Raw genomic sequence first — 25,474 nt, forward strand, 5'->3', positions numbered from 1 at the left:
TGGTATTTGATTGCCTCTGCGATTTTTATTTTTTGCGATATAAACGTAAAAAGACCGCAAATTTTGAAAAAAAATGATATTTTCTACTTTTTGTTATTAGAAAAATCCAATAAACTCAATTTTAGTCATACATTTAGGCCAAAATGTATTCAGCCACATGTCTTTGGTAAAAAAAAAGTCAATAATTGTATATTTATTGGTTTGCGCAAAAGTTGTCACATCTACAAACTAAGGTACGTTTTCTGGAATTTACACAGCTTTTAGTTTACGACTGCCTATCTCATTTCTTGAGGTGCTAAATTGGCAGGGCAGTACAAAACCCCCCCAAATGACCCCATTTTGGAAAGTAGACCCCCTAAGGAAATTGATAAGAGGCATGTTGAGCCCATTGAATATTTTATTTTTTTGCCTCAAGCGATTGAATAATGACAAAAAAAAAATTTTTTTTTTTTTTTTACACAAAGTTGTCACTAAATGATATATTGCTCACACATGCTATGGGCATATGTGAAATGACACCCCAAAATAAATTCTGCTGCTTCTCCTGAGTACGGGGATACCACATATGTGGGACTTTTTGGGAGCCTAGCCGCGTACGGGGCCCCGAAAACCAAGCACGGCCTTCAGGCTTTCTAAGGGCGTAAATTTTTGAGTTCACTTCTCACTACCTATTACAGTTTTGAAGGCCATAAAATGCCAAGATGGCACAAAACCCCCTCAAATGACCCCATTTTAGAAAGTAGACACCCCAAGCTATTTGCTGAGAGGCATGTTGAGTTCATGGAATATTTTATATTTTGCCACAAGTTGCGGGAAAATTACAAACTTTTTTTTTTTTTTTTTTTTTTTTTTTTTTTCACAAAGTTGTCACTAAATGATATATTGCTCATGCATGCCATGGGCATATGTGAAATGACACCCCAAAATAAATTCTGCTGCTTCTCCTGAGTACGGGGATACCACATGTGGGACTTTTTGGGAGCCTAGCCGCGTACGGGGCCCCGAAAACCAAGCACCGCCTTCAGGCTTTCTAAGGGCGTTACAGTTTTGAAGGCCATAAAATGCCAAGATGGCACAAACCCCCCCCAAATGACCCCATTTTGGAAAGTAGACACCCCTAAATTTAGGGGTACACTAGTGAGACTAGGTAATAAATGGCGGGTGCCCTGAAACTATAAAAAAATAACTAACCAACCAGCGTCACCTGTAACAGTTATATGGTGATCACTGGTGAAAGGGTTAACTAGGGGGGCAATCAGGGGGCTTTATGCGGTAGTATATGGGGGTCCCTGGCGCTATAAAAAGCTGCGGCGAACCTAAATACCTACCTGCCTAACTAGCGTCACCTGTGACACTAATACGGCGATCAGAAAAATGATCGCTTATTAGGCTGGGTTCACACTGGAGCGATGCGGAAACGCCGCGAATCCGCGGCGGGTTCCCGCATCGCATGCCTCCCGGCGGCAGTTCACACTGCCCTATGCGGACTGCTGGGAGTGTCAGTGAAATGTTACTGACACCCCCAGATCAGTTCGCATATCGCAGTGCGATCTGCAAACTCGGATCGCATGGTGTGAACACCCATGCGATCCGATTCTGCTGCGGGCCAAAAAAAGGGTCCCGTGCGAATTTGCGGCGGGTGCGGCGGGTGTGGCGGGTGCGGCGAATGGCTGAACTCGAATCGCACAGAGATCGGATGTGATTTGCACTGCAGTGCGGTGCGAATCACATTCGTTCTCATAAACCGCTGCAATGTGAACCCAGCCTTAGTGACACTGGCGACGGGGGGTGATCACTGGGTTAAACCTTTATTGGGGGGGTTAGGGGGGTACATTAGAACTAAAGGGGGCTAACCCTAACTGCCCTAACAGTTATTACAGTCACAAATGACACCAATGCAAAAAAAAAAAAAAAAAAATGACATTGGTGTCACTGTGACTGGGGGGCAGGGGTAATTGGGGGGGGGGGGGGGGTGATCGGGGGGGTGTGAGTGTGCCTGGCATGTTCTACTGTGTGTGTGTAGAGTGTTGGTGCAACTCACCGATCCGCTCTCCTCCGTGTCGGAACGAAAAATACCGACACGGAGGAGAGAATACATCACTTCCTCTCCTGTGTTTACATTACAGGAGAGGAAGTGATGTCACGGGGGATTCCTATTCGTCGGGAGCGATCGCGTGGGGGTGGCCATGAATGAATGGCTGCCCCCTCGTCCCGGATCGCTCCCGGACGAAAACCGACCGCCACAGGCACCGGGCGGGGGCCCGATTGGGCCCCCGACCCGCGGGAGGCAAGGGACGTACAGGTACGCCAATATGCCTGCCCGTGCCATGCTGTCGACGTACATCGTCGTGCGGCGGTCGGCAACTGGTTAAAGTGCATCAACAAACAAAATTGCAAAGGCAAACTCTTTCTCTAAAGAGCCGGTTCACACAGGGGCAACACGACTTCCAACGCGACTTTTGGAGGCAACTTGGACATGACTTGTCAACATGACTTGGGGCGACTTACAACACGACTTTAGGTCGCCCCAGGCCAGGCGACTTTTGCCGTGGCCAATCAGAGAATGAGCTCTCAATGGGGAGCTCCACGCCAAAAAAAAAAAGGCGTGGGTTCCCCCTCCGGGAGCATACCAGGCCCTTAGGTCTGGTATGGATTTTAAGGGGAACCCCCCTATGCCGAAAGAACGGCGTGGGGTCCCCCCAGATCCATACCAGACCCTTATCTGAGCACGAAGCCTGGCCGGTCAGGAACGGGGTGGGGACAAGCGAGCGCTCCCCACCCCCTGCTGGACCGTACCAGGCCGAGTGCCCTCAACATGGGGGGTTGGTGCTTTGGGGAAGGGGGGCGCCCTGCGGCCCCTCCCCACCCCAAAGCACCTTGTCCCCATGTTGATGAGGACAAGGGCCTCTTCCCGACAGTCCCAGCATGCCCCGGGACTGTGACGTCATAAAGGGGCGGGGTCAGTGTGACATCATCCGGTGACCACGCCCCATACCTATACAAGTCACCGCGCACGTCGCACAAGCCAATAGAGCGGAAGACAGCGCCGGGGTCAACATCGAAAGAAGAGAGGACAGAGGGCGGAGGAGGCCAGGCTCCTCTGCTAGTAAAAGAGCTGCAAGAAGACAGCGGAGGAGCCCGGGAGAAGAGGACGAACAGAGCGGAGAAGTCGTCAGAAGACCCCCCGACGTCGGAAGAAGACCCAAGGAGCTTCTGGCCCCGCCCCCGCACCTCTGTATCCCCCAGCCAGTATAGAGGGGGTGGGGCTGGGAGCTCCACTGACACGCCCACTCCGATCACTGCTCTAACTACAGCCTTTCTTTTCTGAGCATACAGGCTACATGGGGCGGAGTCAGTGGAGCTCCCGTCCCCGTGCCCTCACTGCTGGCTAGATCGGGCATACAGCCTCCCGTGTCCTCTGTGCGCTCTGCAAAGCTGCTTGTTTTGCCTGTCCTGTCACGCTCCCTGCAGATGCACCCCTGCTACGGGAACTCTGAAGAGAAAAAAAAAAGATTTTCTTCAAATCTGAATCGATTTGAACTCGATTCAAGATTAAAATCTATTTTTTTCCCCCAGCCCTAAGTTTTACCCTCATCATGCCTAGGCCATTATTTTGCCATACGGCGCTGCCTTACATTAACTGACAATTGTGCAGTCCTGCAACTGTACCCAAATAAAAGTTTTCCCCCACAAATAGAGCTTTCTTTTGGTGGTATTCACCGCTGCGGTTTTTTTTTCTTCTTTTTTGCGCTATAAACAAAAAAGGCAATTTTGAACAAAAAAAGCAATATTTTTTACTTTGTATTTAAATCCTATCCAATAAAAATTAAAAGAAAAATTGCTGCAATAATTTACGCCAATATGTAGTTTGCCGCATGTTTATGGTAAAGAAAACTCCCAATAAACGTATATTGTTTGGTTTGTTTTTTTTTTTTTTTTTGTTTTTGATATTAGTAATGGTGGCAATCATCAACTTATAGTGAGGCTGCAGTATTGTAGCTAACAATCGGCCATTACAACCGGCTAATGCAGTGATCGGTGCTAAAAATATATGATAATAATAATGACACTGGCTGGGAAGGAGTTAAACATCTAGGGCGATCAAAGAGTTAAATCTGTGCCTAACCGGTGTTTTTGTGTACTGTTAGGTGCTTTTACTAGGGAAATGGATTGATTTTGTTCTCTGCTTTGCAGGAACACAGAATCCATTCCCACCCCCCCTTTCCCCCTCCCCCTCCTTTCCTGTCAGGATGAACATAGGCAGATCCCCATTCTGTCTATTTCACCGATGATCGGCAGGTGTTGGCGGACATCCAGGGCCCGTCACCCGCAGATTGGCTTCTGCTGTGAAAAATCACTGCAAAAGGTTAACACTGGTTAAAGGAGCTGAAGGAAAGTGCAGGTATTGCTCTACCTGTAATATTAGCTTGTGCGTATTGACATACTCGCCTGCAACTTTATTAGGTACACCTGTGTAATTGCTTGGTAGCACAATTTGTTAATCGGCCAATCACATGGCAGCAACTCAATGCATTTAGGCATCTAGATGTGGTGATGACGACTTTATGAAGTTCAAACCGAGCATCAGAATGGGGAAGAAAAGGGATTTAAGTGAGGTTGAACGTGTCATGGTGGTTGGTGCCAGACAGGCTGGTCTGAGTATTTAGAAAACTGCCAATCTACTGAGATTTTCACACACAACCATCTTCAGGGTTTACATCGAATGGTTTGAAAAAGAGAAATTATCCAGTGAGTGGCATTTGTGTGGATGAAAATGCCTTGTTGATGTCAGAGGAGAATGGGCAGACTGGTTTGAGATGATAGGCAACAGTAACTCAAATAACTATTCGTTACAACCAAGGGATGCAGAATACCATCTCTCAATGCACAAACACAATGAAACCCTGAAGCATATGCCCTACAGCAGCAGAAGATCCCACCAGGTGCCACTCTTGTCAGCTAAGAACTGAAAACTGAGGCTACAGTTTGCACATGCTCGCCAAAATTGGACAATAGAAGATTGGAAAAACCTTGCCTGGCTTGATAGGTCTGTTTCAGCTGCGACATTTGGATGGTAGGATCAGTATTTGGCATAAACATGGATCCATTCTGCCTTTTTATCAACCATTCAGGCTGGTGGTGGTGTAATCGTATGAGGGATATTTTCTTGGCACACTTGGGACCCCTTCGTACCAATTGAGCATTGTTTAAAAGCCATGGCCTACCTGAGTATGATTGCTGATCATGTCCATCCCCTCATGACTACAATGTACCCATCTTCTGATGGCTACTTTCAGCAGGATAATGCACCATGTCACAAAGCTCAAATCATCTCAAACTGGTTTCTTGAACATGACAATGAGGTCACTGTACTCCAGTCACTAGATCTCAATCCAATAAAGCACCTTTGGGATGTGGTGGAAGATTTGCATCATGGATGTGCAGCCAACAAATCTGCAGCGACTGTGTGATGCGTCATATCAATATGGACCAAAATCTCTGAGGAATGTTTCCATCACCTTGTTAAATATAAGAATTGAGATATTTATGAAGGCAAAAAGGGGGTCCAACCCGGTACTGCCAAGGTGTACCTAAATAAAGTGGCCAATAAGTGTACATAAAAAAGGTTTAGGTATGTTAACTACTTCATTCCCGTAAGGATTTGCCCCCTAATGACAGCTATTTTTTGTGATATGGCACTGCATTGCTTTAACTGACAATTGCCGCTGGACGTTAATAACATGGGCACGCTTCCGTTGGTGTGCAGCCCGTGGCCGGCGAGTGCCTGCAATCTCACCTGCACAGATTGACGTACAAGTACCTTGGTTCGCGCAGGAGAGTCGACCTGCCGCCATATAAATACGGCGTCTGGTCGTCAAGTGGGTAAAGTGGTTCTAAAGCCTTAAATATTTTTACCTTGATGCATGGCTTTCTATGGTGGCACCCTGAGAAGAGGCGCTGGGAGCACAAATGGTTGAACCAGAGAAGTGCAGTGCCATTGAACACAGTAGGTAAGTATAACCTCTATTATTTTTAAAGAAAAAAAAAAGAAAAGGTTTTACGAACACTTTAAGTTATTTTCAGATGTTCTGGAATTTCTATAACGTGTGACTTTGTCTTTATCTCATTTAGGGTTCCTTATTTGGCCGTTGCACGCGCATTTGAAATGATAGAAGACGAATCTGCACGGTAATGGATTTATGGAAGACTTCTAATGTTTTAAAATCTTAAAACGTGTACTGTTTACAATCATGCATTAACAGCTCATGGGCCGCCATCTTTCCAGGTCTGCATTTAGAACTACTTTTTAGTTTACAATAAACCTGGGAAATGTATACTATGCATATAGTCAAAATATGCATAAGCAGAGGTTTCCTTCTTTGAAAGCTGCATCTCTAAATAGTCTGTAGAGATAGTATTAATAGTAGCTGAAGTTGAATGCAGACTGAGATCCATTCTTAGAAGCTGTACTATTGCTTTCATGAAGAAAAGCTATCTATGATGAAGGATGGATGGATGAAGGGTCCACCACCTCCATTCATAGATAGCTTTTCATTATAAATAGAAGAAGAGGCAGACAAGGCAGGCATAGAGTGCCTGTCACAAGTAACCCCTGCAGCAGCAGATTACTGCTTTGGGGTGGGGAAAGTCAGAGGACTTTAAATTTCAAATAAAACGGCAACCATCAGCAAAAGGGACACGTTGCACTGAGAGTAGGTAAAGGCCCTGTGCTGATTTTTATTTTTATTTTTTCTTAAGGGTTTGAGCAGCGGCCCTCAACCTTTTTGGTAACGGCCACTGGCTGTGTGGAACAAAAGTATTTCAAGGCCAGGGGTGAGGTGGAATGCAGTTTTTTGCTGGCAGTTTGACGCGGCGATGGCTGGTGTTGGCGCTTCAGTTGTCATGGTACCATGGTTGATATGGTGTCTGAATGATTGAAGTGCATTTTTGCTATTACATTGTAATCTAAAATCAAATAGTTTAACTTGCCATAATGCAGAAACATTGGGTACCCTGAGCGTGTCAATTTCCACTGTCGCCTGCCTTAAGATGCAGCTTGTCACTTGCCACATCGCCTTCCACCAGATGTGCCACCTAACCTGCCACCAGATGTAGCTTGTCGTGTCACTTGCCTTCAGATCTAGCTTGTCACTTGCCACATCGCCTAACACCAGATGTGGAGTGTCGCCTGCCACCAGATGCGGAGTGTCGCTATCCTGCCTCCAGCTTAAACTTCCCATTGTTGCCTGCTACTAAAAAATACCAGATGCAGCTTGTCACTTTTTACATGTAAAGGCAATTTGGTGGCAGGCCCCAGCTTTTCATCTTGGCTCCCAGATTGAGGGCGGACAGTGAGAGCTGATGTAATCTTTCTGCTGCTCACAGCTGCACAGTGAGGGCATTACTGCGGTGATGCAGGGTGTGCAGTGAGAGATGTCATTTTAGATTTTAGAGCAAGAGTGCGTTTATGATTAACTTGCATTTTTAGTTATCCAAACGCCTGTAGTTCTGAGACGTGCGCTTTCTTTTTGCTTTTATGATTTGGATCTCCTTCCCTATTTTTGGTGTGGTCTATCAGCCCTTTGATGTTAAATATTATAAATAATAATGTTAAATAGCGTTGTTATGGCAGCAGACAGCTGCCATAACCTTGGTATTTTCTTCAACGGTGGACGGTCCGCTTTGAGATAAAAGTGGTCTCCGTGGCCGATTTGCAGCGAGATCCATTTTATTGGCGGAGGGAGAGGTGACCACCCCCCTCCTGCTGCATCCTGGTCGTCTTCACTTACCAGATCCGCAGTAGCTGTGGAGATGATTCTTTCCCCTGCTTGGCACTGTCCAGTGAGGGAATGATGACTCTCATGTGACTCAATGCCATTGGATGATGGCAGCGCCGAGACACAGCACGGCCTTAAGGGGACAATTTTTGACCACTGATCTCACATTAAAGAGGTCCTGTCATGCTTTTTTTTTTCTATTACAAGGGATGTTTACATTCCTTGTAATAGAAATAAAAGTGTTCCAAATTTTTATTTTTATTTTTAAGTACAGTGTCAAAAAAGGACATAAATAAGAGAATCTTTTTAAGCATCCTGTCCCTCCGAGCTCGCACACAGAAGCAAAAGCATACGTAGCACAGGACCTCCTCTAACTCTAAAAACTGGTACCTTTTAAACACTTTTAAACAGCGCCTATGGAGATTTTTAAAGCGGAGTTCCGCCAAAAATAAAAATTTAAAGTCAGAAGATACAAGATACAAATACTGCAGCTGCTGACTTTTAATATTGGGGAACTTACCTGTCCATGGCACCCGTGATGTCCTCATCCGAAGCCAATCTGTCCCTTTTCAGTAAGGGAATCGGGAAGTGAAGTCTTGCGGCTTCACAGCCTGGTTCCCTACTGCACAGGTCCCTGCTGTCTTCTGGGACCTGTGTTTCTCCCAGAAGACAGCGGGGGGTGGGTGTTGGGGGGACGGAGAAGGGCCCGGAAATGGTGCAGATTTTTTTGCCAATCTTTCGCTGGAAGTGGGAGCAAATGCCTGTATTAGACAGGTACCTGCTGCCCCTCCCCCCTGAAAGGTGCCAAATGTGACACCGGAGGGGGGGGGGAACCAGATCAGGAGAAGTTCCATTTTTGGGTAGAACTCCGCTTTAAGTGCCAAAGTTTGTTGCCATTCCAAGAGTGGGAGCTATTTTGAAGCATGACCGCCTTTTTTTTTTTTTTATCGGTGTAAAATAAATAAAATCAAGTAAAATAAATGAGAATTTTTTTTTTTCTTTTTAAAACACCCCGTCCCGACTAGCTCGCACGCAGAAATAAACGTCAACGTGCTTAGCGTCCACATATAAAAACGGTGGTCAAACCACACGTGAGGTATCGCCGATATCGTTGGAGCGAGAGTAATAATTCTAGCCCTAGACCTCCTCTGTAACTCACAACATGCAACCTGTAGAATTTTTTTAAAAGTCACCTATGGAGATTTTTTTTTTTTTTTTTTTTATGCCATTCCATGAGCGGGCGCAATTTTGAAGTGTGACATGTTGGGTATCAATTTACTTGCGGTAACATTATTTTTCACAATATAAAAAAAAATTGGGCTAATTTTACGGTTGTCTTTAATTTTTTTTATTCAAAGAAGTTAATTTTTTCCAAAAAAAGCTCGCTTGTAAGACCGCTGCGCAAATACGGTGTGAAAAGAAGTATTGCAATGACCGCCATTTTATTCTCTAGGGTGTTAGGGAAAAAAACAATATATAATGTTTGGGGTTTTTTCTAGCAAACAAAACTGTTTGAAACATGTAAACATTAAAATCTCAAAACAAGGCTGGTCCTTTAGTGGTTAAAAACCTTTTTCAGCTAAACAAATTGGACAAGGGCTCAAAATCTAATCTTGATATAAATTGCAGTACGGTTTCCTATTTTGACAGTTAGTAATGCTACTGCTATGCATGTTTTTAAACGTATTTTTTTTTCCTCATACGTTTGTTTTAATATTATACTACTTCTATTCTATTTTAGCTTAAAGAACATAGAGACACTTAGTAATTTGCTACGCTCTGTTATCTGTCTGTCTCCGGGGGACCTTCTACCTTGCATCTACCTGTGTTTGAACCGCCTGGGTCCTGCTTATGAAGGGCTTGAACTTGGTATTGGAGAAACTATATTGATGAAAGCTGTTGCACAAGCGACTGGTATGAATATTTTTCAATCAACATGTATTGACTCTTAATTATTTTTTTTTTATATATTTTTTTTTTTTGCTGTGACATAAGGACACACCATGCTATCTACACAAAATGGAGTATAATTTAAGTCATAGTGTTTGTGTGTGTGTGTTTGTGTGTGTGTGTGTGTGTGTGTGTGTGTGTGTATATATATATATATATATATATAATTATTAATGTGTGTATTTATACAGTGGGGACGGAAAGTATTCAGACCCCCTTAAATATTTCACTCTGTTATATTGCAGCCATTTGCTAAAATCATTTAAGTTCCTTTTTTTTTTTCCTCATTAATGTACACACAGTACTCCATATTGAAAGAAAGACACAGAATTGTTGAAAAATGTTCAGATTTATTAAAAAAGAAAAACTGAAGTATCACACGGTCCTAAGTATTCAGAGCCTTTGTTCAGTATTTAGTAGAAGTACCCTTTTGATCTAAGACAGCTATGAGTCTTTTTGAGAAAGATGCAACAAGTTTTTCACACCTGAATATGGGGATCCTCTGCCATTCCTCCTTGCAGATCCTCTCCAGTTCTGTCAGGTTGGATGGTAAACGTTGGTGGACAGCCATTTTAGGTCTCTCCAGAGATGCTCAATTGGTTTTAAGTTAGGGCTCTGGCTGGGCCATTCAAGAACAGTCACGGAGTCGTTGTGAAGCCATTCCTTCGTTATTTTAGCTGTGTTCTTAGGTTCATTGTCTTGTTGGAAGGCATTCATCTTTCCCTCGATTGAAACCAGTCGTCCTTTCTCTAGCTGAAAACCACCATGCTTCACTGTTGGGACTGTATTGGACAGGTGATGAGCAGTGCCTGGTTTTCTCCACACATACCGCTTAGAATTAAGGCCAAAAAGTTCTATCTTGGTCTCATCAGACCAAATCTTATTTCTCATCATCTTGGAGTCCTTCTGGTGTTTTTTTTTTTTTATTTTATTTTTTTAAGCAAACTCCATGTGGCCTGTCATGTGTCTTACATTGAAGAGAGACTTCTGTCGGGCCACTCTGCCATAAAGCCCCAACTGGTGGAGGGCTGCAGTGATGGTTGACTTTCTACGACTTTCTCCCGACTGCATCTCTGGAGCTCCGCCGCAGTGATCTTTGGGTTCTTTTTTACCTCTCTCCCGATAGCTCTGTTTGGCCGGACGGCCAGCTCTAGGAAGGGTTCTGTTCATCCCAAATGTCTTACATTTAAGGATTATGGAGGCCACTGTGCTCTTAGGAACCTTAAGTGCAGCAGAATTTTTTTTTTATAACCTTGGCCAGATCTGTGCCTTGCCACAATTCTGTCTCTGAGCTCTTCAGGCAGTTCCTTTGGCAGTTCCTTTTGACCTCATGATTCTCATTTGCTCTGACATGCACTGAGAGCTGTAAGGTCTTATATAGACAGGTGTGTGGCTTTCCTAATCAAGTATAATCGTTTTAATCGGTATAATCACAGCTGGAGTCAAATGAAGGTGTAGAACCATCTCAAGCATGATCAGAAGAAATGGACAGCACCTGAGTTAAATAAGAGTGTCACAGCAAAGGATCTGAATACGTAGGACCATGTGATATTTCAGTTTTTTTTCTTTTTTAATCTGCAAAAATTTAAATTCTGTGTTTGTTCATATGGGGTGCTGTGTTTACATTAATGAGGGAAAAAAATTAACTTAAATGATTTTAGCAAATGCCTGCAATATAACAGTGAAAAATGTATGGGGGTCTGAATACTTTCCATCCCGTGTGTGTGTGTGTGTGTGTGTGTGTATATGTATATATGATAGAGATATGCATGCATACACACACACACACACACACACACACACACACACACACACACACACACAATCTCACAAAAGTGAGTACACCCCTCACATTTTTGTAAATATTTTGTTAGTTTCATGAGGACTGAAGAAAAGATACTTTGCTACTACAATGTAAGTAGTGAGTGTACAGCTTGTATATTAGTGTAAATTTGCTGTCCCCTCAAAATAACTCCACACATCCATTAATGTCTAAACCAATGGCAACAAAAGTGAGTACACCCCTAAGTAAAAATGTCCAAATTGGGCCCAAAGAGTCAATATTTTGTGTGGCCACCATTATTTTCCAGCATTGCCTTAACACTCTTGGGCATGGAGTTCACCCGGGCGTCACTGGTTGCCACTGGAGTCCTCTTCCACTCCTCCATGATGACATCACGGAGCTGGTAGATGTTAGAGACCTTGCGCTTCTCCACCTTCCTTTTGAGGATGCCCCACAGATGCTCAATAGGGTTTAGGTCTGGAGACATGCTTGGCCAGTCCATCACCTTTACCCTCAGCATCTTTAACAAGGCAGTGATTGTCTTGGAGATGTGCTCGGGGTCGTTATGTTGGAATACTGTCCTGTGGCTCAGTTTCCAAAGGGAGGGAATCATGCTCTGCTTCAGTATATCGGCATTCATGGTTCCCTCAATGAACTGTAGCTCCCCAGTGTCGGCAGCACTCATGCAGCCCCATACCATGGTACTCCCACCATGCTTGATTGTTGGCAGGACACACTTGTCTTTGTACTCCTCACCTGGTTTCCGCCACACACGCTTTACACCATCTGAACCAAATAAGTTTATCTTAGTCTCATCAGACCACAGGACATAATTCCAATAATCCATGTCCTTAGTCTGCTTGTCTTCAGCAAACTGTTTGCGGGCTTTCTTGTGCATCATCTTTAGAAGAGGCTTCTTTCTGGGACGACAGCCATGCAGATCAATTTGATGCAGTGTGTGGCGTATGGTCTGAGCACTAATAGGCTGACCGCCCCCCCCCCCCCCTCACCCCTTCAACCTCTGCAGCAATGCTGTCAGCACTCATATGTCTATTTCCCAAAGACAACCTCTGGATATGACGCTGAGAACGTGCATTCAACTTCTTTGGTCGACCATGATGAGGCCTGTTCTGAGTGGAACCTGTGCTGTTAAACCGCTGTATGGTCTTGGCCACCATGGTTCAGCTCAGTTTTGGGGTCTTGGCAACCTTCTTATAGCACCCTAGACCATCTTTTTGTAGAGCAACAATTCTCTCTTCTTTTTTTTTATTTTTTATTCCAGATCCTCAGAGTTCTTTACCATGAAGTGCCATGATGAACTTCCAGTGACCAGTATGAGAGAGTGAGAGCGATGACACTAAACTTAACACACCTGCTCCTCATTCACACCTGAGACCTTGTAACATTGAGTCACATGACACTGAGGAGTGAAAATGGCTAATTGGACCCAATTTGGACACTTTCACTTAGGGGTGTGCTCACTTTTGGTGCCTGCGGCTTAGTCATTAATGGCTGTGTTGAGTTATTTTGAGGGGACAGCAAATTTACACTATTATACAAACTGTACACTCACTACTTTACATTGTAGCAAAGTGTCTTCAGTGTTGTCACATGAAAAGATAGAATAAAATATCTACAAAAATGTGAGGGGTGTACTCACTTTTATGAGATTGTGTGTGTGTGTGTGTGTGTGTGTGTGTATATGTATGTATATATATATATGTGTGTGTGTGTGTGTATATAGTCAGTGAGCTTACTTCTCATTAGATGTGATGGCTGTATTTTTCAGTGTTTTAGGCTTTTTCTTTTTCACATGGGGACCCTGCCAGTAACATACTTTCTGTTCTCAGGTGACCGTGCTCACTCACTGTATTGTATTTATGGAGGAATAACATTGACACACCAGGACCAAAAGTGCTAGGACTACAGAACATCTCTCCCATCTACCTAACTTGGAAGGTTTGGGGGTGTTCTGTAGCGTGCTGGAAACCTCGCTAGTCGATAAAATTGCATTAGCGGCAGACTGCACAAATGTTTTTTTTTTTTGCACTACTTTCAATTTTTTTTTTTGGGGAGTACAATAACAAACCCAACAATAGTACAAAATGTCATTAATCGTTCATATGAACTATACAAAAAGAATGGAAGAGAGTATAAACAGCTCCCAGTTTACAAAGTCAAAAAGTTTTTCCGAGGTAATGATCCAGTTTCTAGCTTGTAAAATCCAATAAACCCACTTCCCAAAGCAAGTATCGGACAAATGCACAATTGTAAGAGCCAGACAGTCAAAGATCCAGAATGCCAGGGCTGAGGGGGGGAATGTTGAGGTTAAACTTTTTAAACCTAAATCTAGCGTCCGTGGCAAGAACCTGTAGATTGTCTGTATGTGTATTGAAGCTCTGTATAACTCTTGCATGTGCTGCATTTTATTATACCGTAGTAATATATAGTAATATAACTACAATTATACAGCCAATTCTATGCCCATTCTCCCTTTAATTTTAAATAGTTTGTTGCAGGCTGACATCTACATAGAAACCAACGAGCTTCCAGCTTTTATTACCAAAGCTTAACTGAACAAGCTGGGTTAGAAGCTCATTGGTTTCTATGCAGAAGTGAAACTGATTTTGCACTTTCCAGCTTTAGTAAATAAACCCCATTGTGTACTTAAAAGTGGGGTATGCATGTACACAGCTTTCGTCAAACATGAAAGGGACAAACCCAAAAATGTTTCTCGTACAATACCAGATCATATGATTTTCATTTAATTGCAATACAAATACATAACACCACTTTTGAATTTTTATTATGTCGTATGAGATTTTTTGTACTTGGTAACCTATTCGGTTTCGATATGGAGACTAGCATGCAAAAAAAAATGATCATTCATCCGATAATTTAATTGTGTGTGTACTAGGCTTTAGACTAGTTTCACTATCTAGTGAATCAGTGATACAAAACATCTATGTAGCATGTGAGTTAGTTGGGGCACGGGATTTGAACATACCTGTTTTTGTTTTATGGCTGAATACAGGGTTAACAATGGCCATCCCCCAGAGTTTTCACTCTTAAAAACAAGTCATTAATAGCAGCTCCCATACTTATATCCTGTAAAGTTATCCTGTGATTACTTTAATTTTTAATTATGGTGACTTCTATACATGTCTTATCTGTTTATTGGCAGGACGTCAGTTAGACAAAATTAAAGCGGAGGCACAAGAAAAGGGGGATCTCGGACTTGTTGCAGAAAGCAGCCGCAGTAACCAGCGCACCATGTTCACACCCCCAAAACTTACTGTTTCGGGTGTCTTTAATAAGCTGAAAGAGATTGCCAAGATGACTGGTAATGCTGTAGGTATTGAGTACAAAGTAGAATTAACTGTATTGCTATTTTTTTATGTTCTTTTTACATTCTGGTTATGGCGTTTTGAAGGTTTAAGCATTAAAAATGGAGCAGATAATGCTCACTTTTTTTCCTCCATAAAGTCTTGTATTTAGATGATAATATGAAAATTACATCCCTGGTGAATTGTTCAAACAAGATAACATACTACATTGCTCTAATGAAATTGGAATAGACTGAACATTTACCTTGCAAATATCCATCTCAATTTATAGAACTATATGCAAAAAAAAAAGCAATACTAGAAATGGAAGGTGTTACGAACTAAGGTAACTCAGGGCTTTTCCTTTTTTAATTGCAGGAGCTTGGTGCATGCTTGAATGCTTTAGGGAGCCCATAAGGTATGGGCACTCGCCCACTAGTTCCACAACAGCTGGTGGGCCGCAGGGTAAGCACCCATGACCTGAGGGGTTGACTCTGGAGCGCCAGCTTCAACAATTTTGCTTGTGGGCCAGAGGTGGGAATTGATGCAGTGCTGTTTTTTTTTTTTTTTTTTTTTAAACTAGTGCCTAGTATCTATTACTACCTGGGTGCCCCCATTGAGTTTGCGCGGCCTCCTTTAGGCTGAATTAATCCTCGTGTGCACACCTTTTTCCAGGCCTTCACACAATTGCCTCAGCTGCATCCATGCCATGAGTCTTCTGGTTCTCTTGGGCCCCCTGTTGCCTTACGGTGACAGTCACTGTTGAAGCCCAGGTTTTGAGGGCAAGGGGAATCTTTGAGTCTGTGTTACTTACATTGCTAAAAGCTAGGAAGTCTGCTTCTTACAAGGTCTGTCATTGGACAATTATTGGTCTTCTATCCCAAGAGTTTCCTGATGGGACAAAGTCTCCGAGCAGGTCTGGATCAGTCACTGGCTCTCAGCACTATCAAAGGTAGTGTTTCTGCCCTTCCTATTTTGTTTCAGAGACCATTGGCCTCTCCTTGATGTAAAACCTTTGTATAAGGGGTCCCCACGTAGCCCCCTCATTCATTCCCTTGTAACTCTGGGATCTAAAACTGGCTTTTGAACCTGTTGGAGACAATACTCTCTCTGCTCTCACCCACAAGGCAGTGTTTCTTTGTAGCCAGGTGAGGTGATTTTCTAAGTTGGTGGCTTTACTCTGTAAGTAATCATTTTGGTTTCTTCACAGGGACAAGCTTTAGGGCCCAGAGCTTTTTCTTTCCGAAGTTTCTGCCTGTCACTTAAACAGGGATGTTGATCTTCAGTCCCTCTGTCCAGCTCTGGTTAACCAAAATGAAAATTTGCATTCATTGCCTGGATATGGTCCAGGCTTTGAGTCTATCTCTTACCAACTACTTCTGTCAGGAAGACTGATTTTTTTTTTTTTTTTTTTTTTTGTTAGCCCGTGGTGTGTGAAACGAACACTCGGTGCATAAAATAAAATAAAAAAAAATGCAAACACAAAATGCGAGAACACAAAATGCACAGGGTGTACATGTGGACCTCTTCCGAAGAGCGAGAGTCCTTATCCTGATCCCCCTGGGTGCAAGACTCCTGACAGAGGTACTTCACTGTCCCATCTAGCCGAAACCAGGAAGACCTCATTCCATATCAGGTCTTAGGTGGGGCTCCCCCAAAGGGAGACCTCATGAGAGAGGGCGAGCTAAGCCAGAAGGCCTTATCCACCCACTTCTAAGACTTTCAGTGCAGACCTGAGGACCTACACCCTACTAATCAAATGTGAATAAAGTGTACTGTGCTTAAAAAAAAAAAAAAAAATGCACAAATAAAAGTGGGTAAGCGGAAGTGGAGAAGTGCAAGTAGTGCAATACAATGGCAGGCCCTTTGGCCAGGAATAAAAAAATTCCTCTGGTCCCAGCCTAAAGGCCCAGTCCTAGAGGCAGGTGTGAAAAAGTGTTGTGCAGTGACCCAAGTGCAGAAAAATTCCAGATGAGTCCCCCCCCCCCCCCCCCCCCCGTGAGACTTAAGGCACCCCTGGCCAGTCCATAAACCAAAGGCACATATACAATGGACTTCTCTCACAGCCTTGCCTTTGGCCAGACAAATGCAGCCCCATCCCTACTGGAAGGCTTCAGAATTTAGACAGCTTGGGGAGTGCTTTACCTACCATTTACGTTCAGAAGGGATACTCGCCAGCGCCCCCACCCAACATAAGGCACTAGCATTCTCCCCTTTGAAAACTGATAACGGGTACTACACTTGATTTTAGCCAACAGGGGGAGAAGATTGATAACCTGTTTGTACTCCTGACTGGACCCAGAAAGGGTGTACTGGCATCTTATTCCACCATCTCTAGGTGGCTAGGGCAAACCGGCATCCAAGCTTAAGGTTTCATGTATTAGATTGAACTTTTCCTGTGAAAGAACACTTTACTAGGTTGGTGGACGTTATGGCCGCCTCTGATTCCAGTTTCGAGTGTAAGGTCCTTTACGTGCCCTTTTGAGCTGCAGGTTGTCCCCAGTTCTGTGTTTTTTCTTAGGCTTGTGGGCATGCATTTGTTGTGTTGCCCACAACTGTTGCACTTCATGAAGGTTAACCACTTGAGACCCGCGCTATAGCCGAATGACGGCTACAGCGCGGATCTCCTTTTCCGGGACTACGTCTATTGACGTAGTCCCATGCACGAGCGGCCTGCGCGCCCCCAGAGGGGCGCGCGCGGCGCGCTCTGTGATCGGCGAGTCTATGAGCCTCGCCTGATCACCAATCCGTGCAAGGGGTCGATCCCGACCCCCTTATCACGTGATCAGCTGTCACCAATGACAGCTGATCATGTGATATAACGGAGCCGGTAATCGGCTATTATTCCTCCTCGCGCTGTCAGCGCGAGGAGAAAAAAAAAGCCGATCACCGGCAGCCGTGATCGTGCCCTGCTAGTGCCCACCTGCCCCCTGCCAATGCCCACCTGCCCCCTGCCAGTGTCACATTAATAAAAAGTGCCCCCCGTCAGTGCCACCCAGCAGTGCCCACAATCTGCTCAACAAAGGTGCTGCACCCCAGTGCCACATATCCGTGCCCAGCAGTGCCGCCCATCAGAGCCACCTATCAGTGCCCATCAGTCCCATCTATCAGTGGTACCTATCAGTGCCCATCCGTGCCATCTTATCTGTGCCCATCTTTGCCCATCAGTGCCGCCTTATCTGTGCCCATCGGTGTGCCGCCTTATCTGTGCCTATTAGTGCCGCCTTAACTATGCCCATCAGTGCCCACCAATGCAGCCCATCAGTGCCCACCAGTGCAGCCTATCAGTGCCGCCTCATCAGCGCACTTCAATGAAGGAGAAATATGACCCGTTTGCAAAATTTTAAAACAAACTATTAAACATGATTTTTATTTTTTTTTGCATCTTTTTTTGTTTGTTTAGCAAAAAATAAAACTCCCAGCTGTAATTAAATACCACCAAAAGAAAGCTCTATTTGTGGGAAAAAAATGATAAAAAATGATAAAAATTTCATTTGGGTACAGTGTTGTATGCCCGCGCAATTGCCATTCAAAGTGCATCAGCGCTGAAAGCTGAAAATTGGTCTGGGACTGAGGGGGGTTTAAGTGCCCAGTAAGCAAGTGGTTAAAAACTTCCTGTGTCCCTCATTGGATGAAAAATATAGGACTTTTGTACTCCCCGTGATATCTTTTTCTTGAAGCCCATTGAGCGATACATATTTTTGCACTTTCTGTGAGGATAAGCTGTCCAGCAAAACTGTTACAATGTTGGGAAAAAGCACATTACAATGATGGTAGGTGCTTAAGACTGCTTTCACACTGAGGCGCTTTACAGGCGCTATAGCCTGAGTGTTTTCACACTGGAGTGGTGCGCTGGCAGAGCGCTAAAATAAAGTCCTGCAAGCAGCATCCTGAGGCCCCTGCCCATTGAAATCGGTGGGCAGCGCTGGCAAGGCGCCACTGCAGTGGCGCTTTGTGAGCACTTTTAACCCTTTTTCGGTCTTTAGCGGAGGTTCAAATCGACCCGCTAGCAGCTGAAAAGCGCCGCAAAAACGATGGTAAAGCGCCACTCAAAATAATGGTGCCTTACCACCAACGTCCTGGCACTGTCAGTTTGAAAGTGCCCTAGGAGTAAGGTTTTAGTTATACAGCTTAAACTTTTTCTCCAGAGAATAAACAAAAACATTTGCTGTAATGATTTTAACCACTTCAGCCCTGGAAGGTTTTACCCCCCTTCCTGACCAGAGCACTTTTTACAATTTGGCACTGCGTCATTTTAACTGGTAATTGCGTGATCATGCAGTTCTGTACCCAAATAAAATTTTGCGTCTCCCGCCCCCCCCCATAAATGGCTTTGTTTTGGTGCCATTTGATCACCTCCTGTGGTTTTTATTTTTTGTACTATGAACAAAAAAAGCAACAATTTTGAAAAAAACTTTTTTTATTTTTTGCTACAATAAATATCCCCAAAAATGTTTTTAAAGACATTTCTTCATCAGTTTAGGCCAATATGTATTCTACATATTTTTGGTAAAAAAATTGCAATAAGCATATATTGATTGGTTTGCGCAAAAGTTATATTGTCTACAAATTATGGGAAAGATTTATGGCATTATTATTATTTTTACTAGTAATGGCGGTGATCTGCTATTTTTAGTGGTATTGCGAAGTACAGATCGGACACTTTTTTTTTTTTTTTATATATATTTTTTTTACACATTTTTGAGACTTTTGACATTTCAGTGCCACTGATAAGACTCTTATGTCATTTTTACATGGTTACACTTGATTTATAAGGTGCATAGTGTGTTCAAAAATCATTGGGTAATTTTCATATTTTGTTAATTTTTTAAATGGAAAGTAGTTTTGGGGATCTGCAGTTGATTCTTTTCATTATATTGCTAGTGTGAATAATACCATTCACATTTTAAATTGGTTTACTATATCAAATAACTTTCTGTACTTTGTTTTTGAGCTGCAGTTTATATAGTTTTGCATTATTGTGTTTAAAACTTCCATTGCACAAATACCTCTTGGGCCTACTGTAGCCTTGTTTTTTGAGATGCTGGCAGAAAGCTGCACCCGGTAGGCAAGGTCAAGAGCCAAAATAACATACAAGATTGATGACAGTGTAGTGTGAAGATAATGTTTTGCCTGGTTGCATAAGACTTGCAGGGAGACCATAGAACTGTATATATCATCCAAAACTTAGCATGCTTACAACAGCTCTATATACACATAATGAGCCACCCTGAGACCATCTGTCAGCAGTAGCAGATTAACATAGTTAGCAGAAACATTTCCTTTCTGTGTTTTGGAAAGTATATCTAAGGGGTTAGAACCACAACTATAAATGGTGTCCATATATATATATTATTTATAAAAAAAAAATGCTGCATGTGTATATAAATTTTAAAACTTAATGGTTTCCAAAATTCTGAATAAGCCATGGCACTACCTGCCCATGTGCCTGCGTGGGCTTCCTTCCACTCTCCAAAGACATGCTGGTAGGTAAATTGGCCCTAGTGTGTGTGTGTGTGATATAGATATAGATATAGATATACAGTGGTGTGAAAAAGTGTTTGCCCCCTTCCTCATTTCCTGTTCCTTTGCATGTTTGTCACACTTAAGTGTTTCGGAACATCAAACCAATTTAAACAATAGTCAAGGACAACACATGTAAACACAAAATGCAATTTGTAAATTATGGTGTTTATTATTAAAGGTGAAAAAAAATCCAAACCATCATGGCCCTGTGTGAAAAAGTGATTGCCCCCTAAACCTAATAACTGGTTGGGCCACCCTTAGCAGCAACAACTGCAACCAAGCGTTTGCGATAACGTGCAATGAGGCTTTTACAGCGTCCTGGAGGAATTTTGGCCCACTCATCTTTGCAGAATTGTCCTAATTCAGTTACATTAGAGGGTTTTCGAGCATGAACGGCCTTTTTAAGGTCATACCACAACATCTCAATAGGATTCAGGTCAGGACTTTGGCTAGGCCACTCCAAAGTCTTCATTTTGTTTTTCTTCAGCCATTCGGTGGTGGACTTGCTGGTGTGTTTAGGATCATTGTCCTGCTGCAGAACCCAAGTTCGTTTCAGCTTGAGTACACGAACAGATGGTCGGACATTCTCCTTCAGGATCTCTTGGTAGACAGCAGAATTCATAGTTCCTTTTATCACGGCAAGTCTTCCAGGTCCTGAAGCAGCAAAACAGCCCCAGACCATCACACTACCACCACCATATTTTACTGTTGGTATAATGTTCTTTTTATGAAATGCAGTGTTCCTTCTACGCCAGATATACTTGGTCACACACCTTCCAAAGAGTTCCACTTTTGTCTCATCGGTCCACAGAATGTTGTCCCAAAAGTCTTGGGGATCATCAAGATGTGTTGTAGAGAAATTGAGACAAGCTTTGATGTTCTTTTTGCTCAGCAGTGGTTTTCTCCATGGAACTCCAATTTCTCCATTTTTGCCCAGTCTTTTCCTGGTGGTGGAGGCATGAACGCTGACCTTAACTGAGGCAAGTGAGGCCTGCAGTTCCTTGGACATTGTTGTGGGGTCTTTTGTGACCTCTTGGATGAGTCATCGCTGCGCTCTTGGGGTAATTTTGGGCGGCCGGCCACTCCTGGGAAGGTTCACCACTGTTCCATGTCTTCGCCATTTGTGGATAATGGCTCTCACTGTGGTTCGCTGGATTCCCAAAGCTTTGAAAATGGCTTTATAACCCTTTCCAGACTGATAGATCTCAATTACTTTCTTTCTCAATTGTTCCTGAATTTCTTTGGGTCTCGGCATGATATGTAGCTTTTAAGGATCTTCTGGTGGACCTTACTGTGTCAAGCAGCTCCTATTTAAGTGATTCCTTGATTGTGAACAGGTGTGGCAATAATCAGGCCTGGGTGTGGCTAGAGAAATTGAACTCAGGTGTGGACAACCACAGTTATAGTATGTTTTAACAAGGGGGGCAATCACTTTTTCACACAGGGCCATGATGGTTTGGATTTTTTTTCACCTTTAATAATAAACACCTTCATTTACAAATTGCATTTTGTGTTTACTTGTGTTGTCCTTGACTATTGTTTAAATTGGTTTGATGTTCCGAAACACTTAAGTGTGACAAACATGCAAAGGAACAGGAAATGAGGAAGGGGGCAAACACTTTTTCACACCACTGTAGATATAGATATAGATATAGATATAGATATATATATATATATATATATATATATATATATATATATATATATATATATATATATATATATATATATATATATATATATATATATATATAAATATATAAATTTTTTATTATTTATGAATGTGAGTTAGGAACCTTAGAATGTAAGCTTGTCGAGAGCAGGGACTGATGTAAAAGTACAATATATGTGAAAAGGGCTGTGTAAATTGATGGCACTATATCAGTCTGGAGTCTACTGGTAGAAACTATACTGTGGGACAAAAAAGGATAAGACAGCACTGGACTATATGCACTGATCAGCCATAATATTGAGTAGGTCCCCTTTTTCCTGCCAAAGCAGCCCTGACCCACTGAGGCATGGACTCTACTGGACCGCGGAAGGTAGGCTGTGGTATCTGGCACCAATCGGTCCATAGCAGATCCTATAAGTTGTGAGGTGAGACTGACTTGTTTTCCAGCAGATCCCACAGATGCTCGATTGGTTTGAGATCTGGAGAAATTAGATGCGACTGCTCCATGGTCCAGTTCTGAAGATCATTTGGCCATTGTAGGCATTTTTGGCTGTGGACATGGGTCAGCATTGACACCCTGACAGATTTGTGGCAACACAGCCTCATACGCAGCAAACCGTGATGCACTGCATGTTCTGACTCCTTTCTATCAGAACCATCATTAACCTTTTAGCAATTTGAGGTACGTTCGCTCTTCTGTTGGATCAGCCTTCACATCCCATGTGCATCAGTGAGCCTTGGCCAACCATGACCCTGTTGCTGTGTTTTTTTTTTTTTTTTCCCTTTGACCCTTTTGGTAGGTCTTGACCACTGTAGACTGGGAATATCCCACAAGAGCTGCAGTTTAGGAATTTTTTGCATTCAACACATTGACTTCAGGGACAACATGTTCACTAGTTGCCTAATATACCCCAATCAATTTCACGCTCCATTGTAACAAGATCATTTGTCTATTCACTTTACCTGCCAATGTTATGCCTGATCAGTGTATATAAATTCTCACAGGTATACTGTATATGCAAAATTTGCTAGTAGCTGTGTCTTTATTAAAAAAAATAGTTCAGGACCATAAAAACAAATTTTTTTTTTTTTACAACAATATTGCATAAAAAATGTGGTCACCCCGGTATCCTATACCTCAAGGATGGTCCATAACCATCTCAAAGTCGTCAGGCACATAAACTGACCCCTTTAGTGGAGTTACATAATACACATTGTCCAAAACAGAGGAAACACACTGATCGCTGTAGGGGAAAAACACATTGCTGATAATTTTAATCTTGCCTTGGCACCCATCAAATTGACAGGAAATGGAGGAACATTTTGACAAGAGAAGTAAAGAGCAATAAAAACCTTCTATACTGAGCTTCTCCTTTCCCGCACTGCTGAGTTATATGCATTAATTTATGTACACTACAAATCCTACAGTTTCTAGTCCATCTCAGGAGTGAGCAAAAGACTTTAACTACATTTTATACATACAGTGTGACCATAGCGAATGAAAGTAGCCACCCTCTAAGGCCCCTTTCACACATGTGGACCGTTTTCATCAGTTCAGTCACATCAAAACGGATGACTATTTGTCCGTTTTTCATCAGGTTGTCATCAGTGCTAATCAGTTTTTCATCAGATTTTTTTTTTTTTTTTTTTTTTTTTTTTTTAATATATCCACTACCAATGCAGAAACGGATGAAAAACAGATCATTTGTCAGTTTACATCCATTGCATTTTTTTTTTTTTTTTAACAGAAGAAAAATAGAGCTTTGATCAGTTTGCAAAAAAAAACGGATGAAGACTGATGCAGATGTAAATGGGGTTTTTCTCCGAGATGCATTGATGTCCATTCATCCATCAAAGCATAGATGAAAAATGGACAGCATGTGTAAAAGGGGCCTAACAGGAAGTTGGCTCAAAACAGAAAAAAAAGAAAGGTTCATAATAAGCGGAGAAAGCTAGAAGGTAAAAAATGTTTTTAATGCATACTTGAATAGGGGGCAAGGTGCTTTGGGGTTGGGGGCAGAGCACAGCTTATGACTCATTGGTTAAGGATGTGGCGGCCGGCTTCCTGGCCCCCAGCAACCTTCTAATATACAGTGTTTTAAAGAGGGGGTTAAAAAGTTAATCAGCAGATCAGATATATTATCAGTTTTTTTTTGTTTTTTTAAATCAGTCTTTTATACATTAAAAAAACGGATGTTGATGGAAGCATATGAAAATGCATGCAAATGAATGATCATCCGTTGTCATCTGTTTTTCCATAGGAATGCATTGATGTCCGTTTTTTCATCTGTCAACGGATGAATGAAAAACAGACAAACATTCCTTATGTGTGAAAGGAGCCTTGGGCCCCTTTCACACAGGGCATATTCGTTTTTGATGGACTCCGCTTGCTCAGCAGAGATCGATCTGTTGATCTCCGCTGAGCAGGTGGATGATAGGTCCGTCTCCACTCACTGTGCAGACACAGACCTGTCAGAGCCCCGCTGTCCTCTATCGGAGGTCGGATGAAATCTGATCCGCCTGTCAGTTTTCATTTGATTCCATCCGCTCTGCCAGACGGATGGAAAATAGGGTTTCCATCCATCTGGATTTATCGTATCAGATAGCGGCAGGTGTCAGCGGACTTGTCACAGCTGACATCTGTCGCTTAATAGAGGTGAATGGAGTGTCTGATCAGGTCGGCCTGAAAAATGGGCAGGCGGACCTGATCGGACAGCATGTGCCAAAGAGGCCTAATTGCTTGCTCACACCTGTGTAATGAGTAGCTTAGAAACCATCAGGCCTGTATTAGGCATACATTAAACTGTGCTTGTATGTCTAGAGTAGAAAGTATAGGTGGCTATACCAAAGATTCTCTTGCTGAGCTATTTTGGCAGAGACTTTGCTGTAAATCTGGGATAGACCTTAGAGAATGTGAGATAGTAGGAGGAGTAATAATGAACCCTACAGATCTGTCCTGATTTGATGGCGGTTGACACAGGACTGAGCCCACCTATCAGCACCATCAAGCTTGGGCTGATGATGGGAGCTCTCCAGTGAGCAGGTGACTAGACAAGCACGTCATACTACTTTCACTGATTACTGGGAGAGCGAGAGAATACAAAACTAACATTTCTGTAGCAAGATTCCTGTTGTGTATGTTACACAAATTATGCTTGTATGCACTAGTTTGGTTTGACTAAGGGATTAGAGAATGCTTTCTTTGCAAGCAAAAATCCTTTTATTTTAATTTTTTAATATACTTTTCCTTAAACATGATTGGGTTTTCATTAATTGTACAGTACAAGGCACAGAAAAAGTATTCATAGACCTTGAGTTTATAGGCTTGACACCAGCAAAACTTTAAAGGACACACAACATGGGAGCTTCCCCTATAACCCTACACCCATATGAGATTTTTCAGTTTTTTGCCAGTGTCCTAAAGTGACGGACCATCTCT

At 42.8% G+C, this 25,474-nt stretch overlaps 1 protein-coding gene across 1 annotated transcript in view; it reads left to right on the forward strand.

Moving 5' to 3' along the window:
* Window positions 1-25,474, forward strand: part of LIG1 (DNA ligase 1) — a 141,040-nt gene that overhangs the window by 15,648 nt on the left and 99,918 nt on the right. Inside the window, exons 8-10 of the mRNA XM_077455901.1 lie at window positions 6,133-6,189; window positions 9,520-9,692; window positions 14,696-14,862. Coding sequence (XP_077312027.1) covers window positions 6,133-6,189; window positions 9,520-9,692; window positions 14,696-14,862 — 397 coding nt within the window. The remainder of the gene's footprint in view (window positions 1-6,132; window positions 6,190-9,519; window positions 9,693-14,695; window positions 14,863-25,474) is intronic.

This window comes from Lithobates pipiens, unplaced genomic scaffold (genome assembly GCF_037356315.1).
Source record: "Lithobates pipiens isolate NorthernLeopardFrog02 unplaced genomic scaffold, aLitPip1_a1.2 Scaffold_27, whole genome shotgun sequence".
Taxonomy (NCBI): domain Eukaryota; kingdom Metazoa; phylum Chordata; class Amphibia; order Anura; family Ranidae; genus Lithobates; species Lithobates pipiens.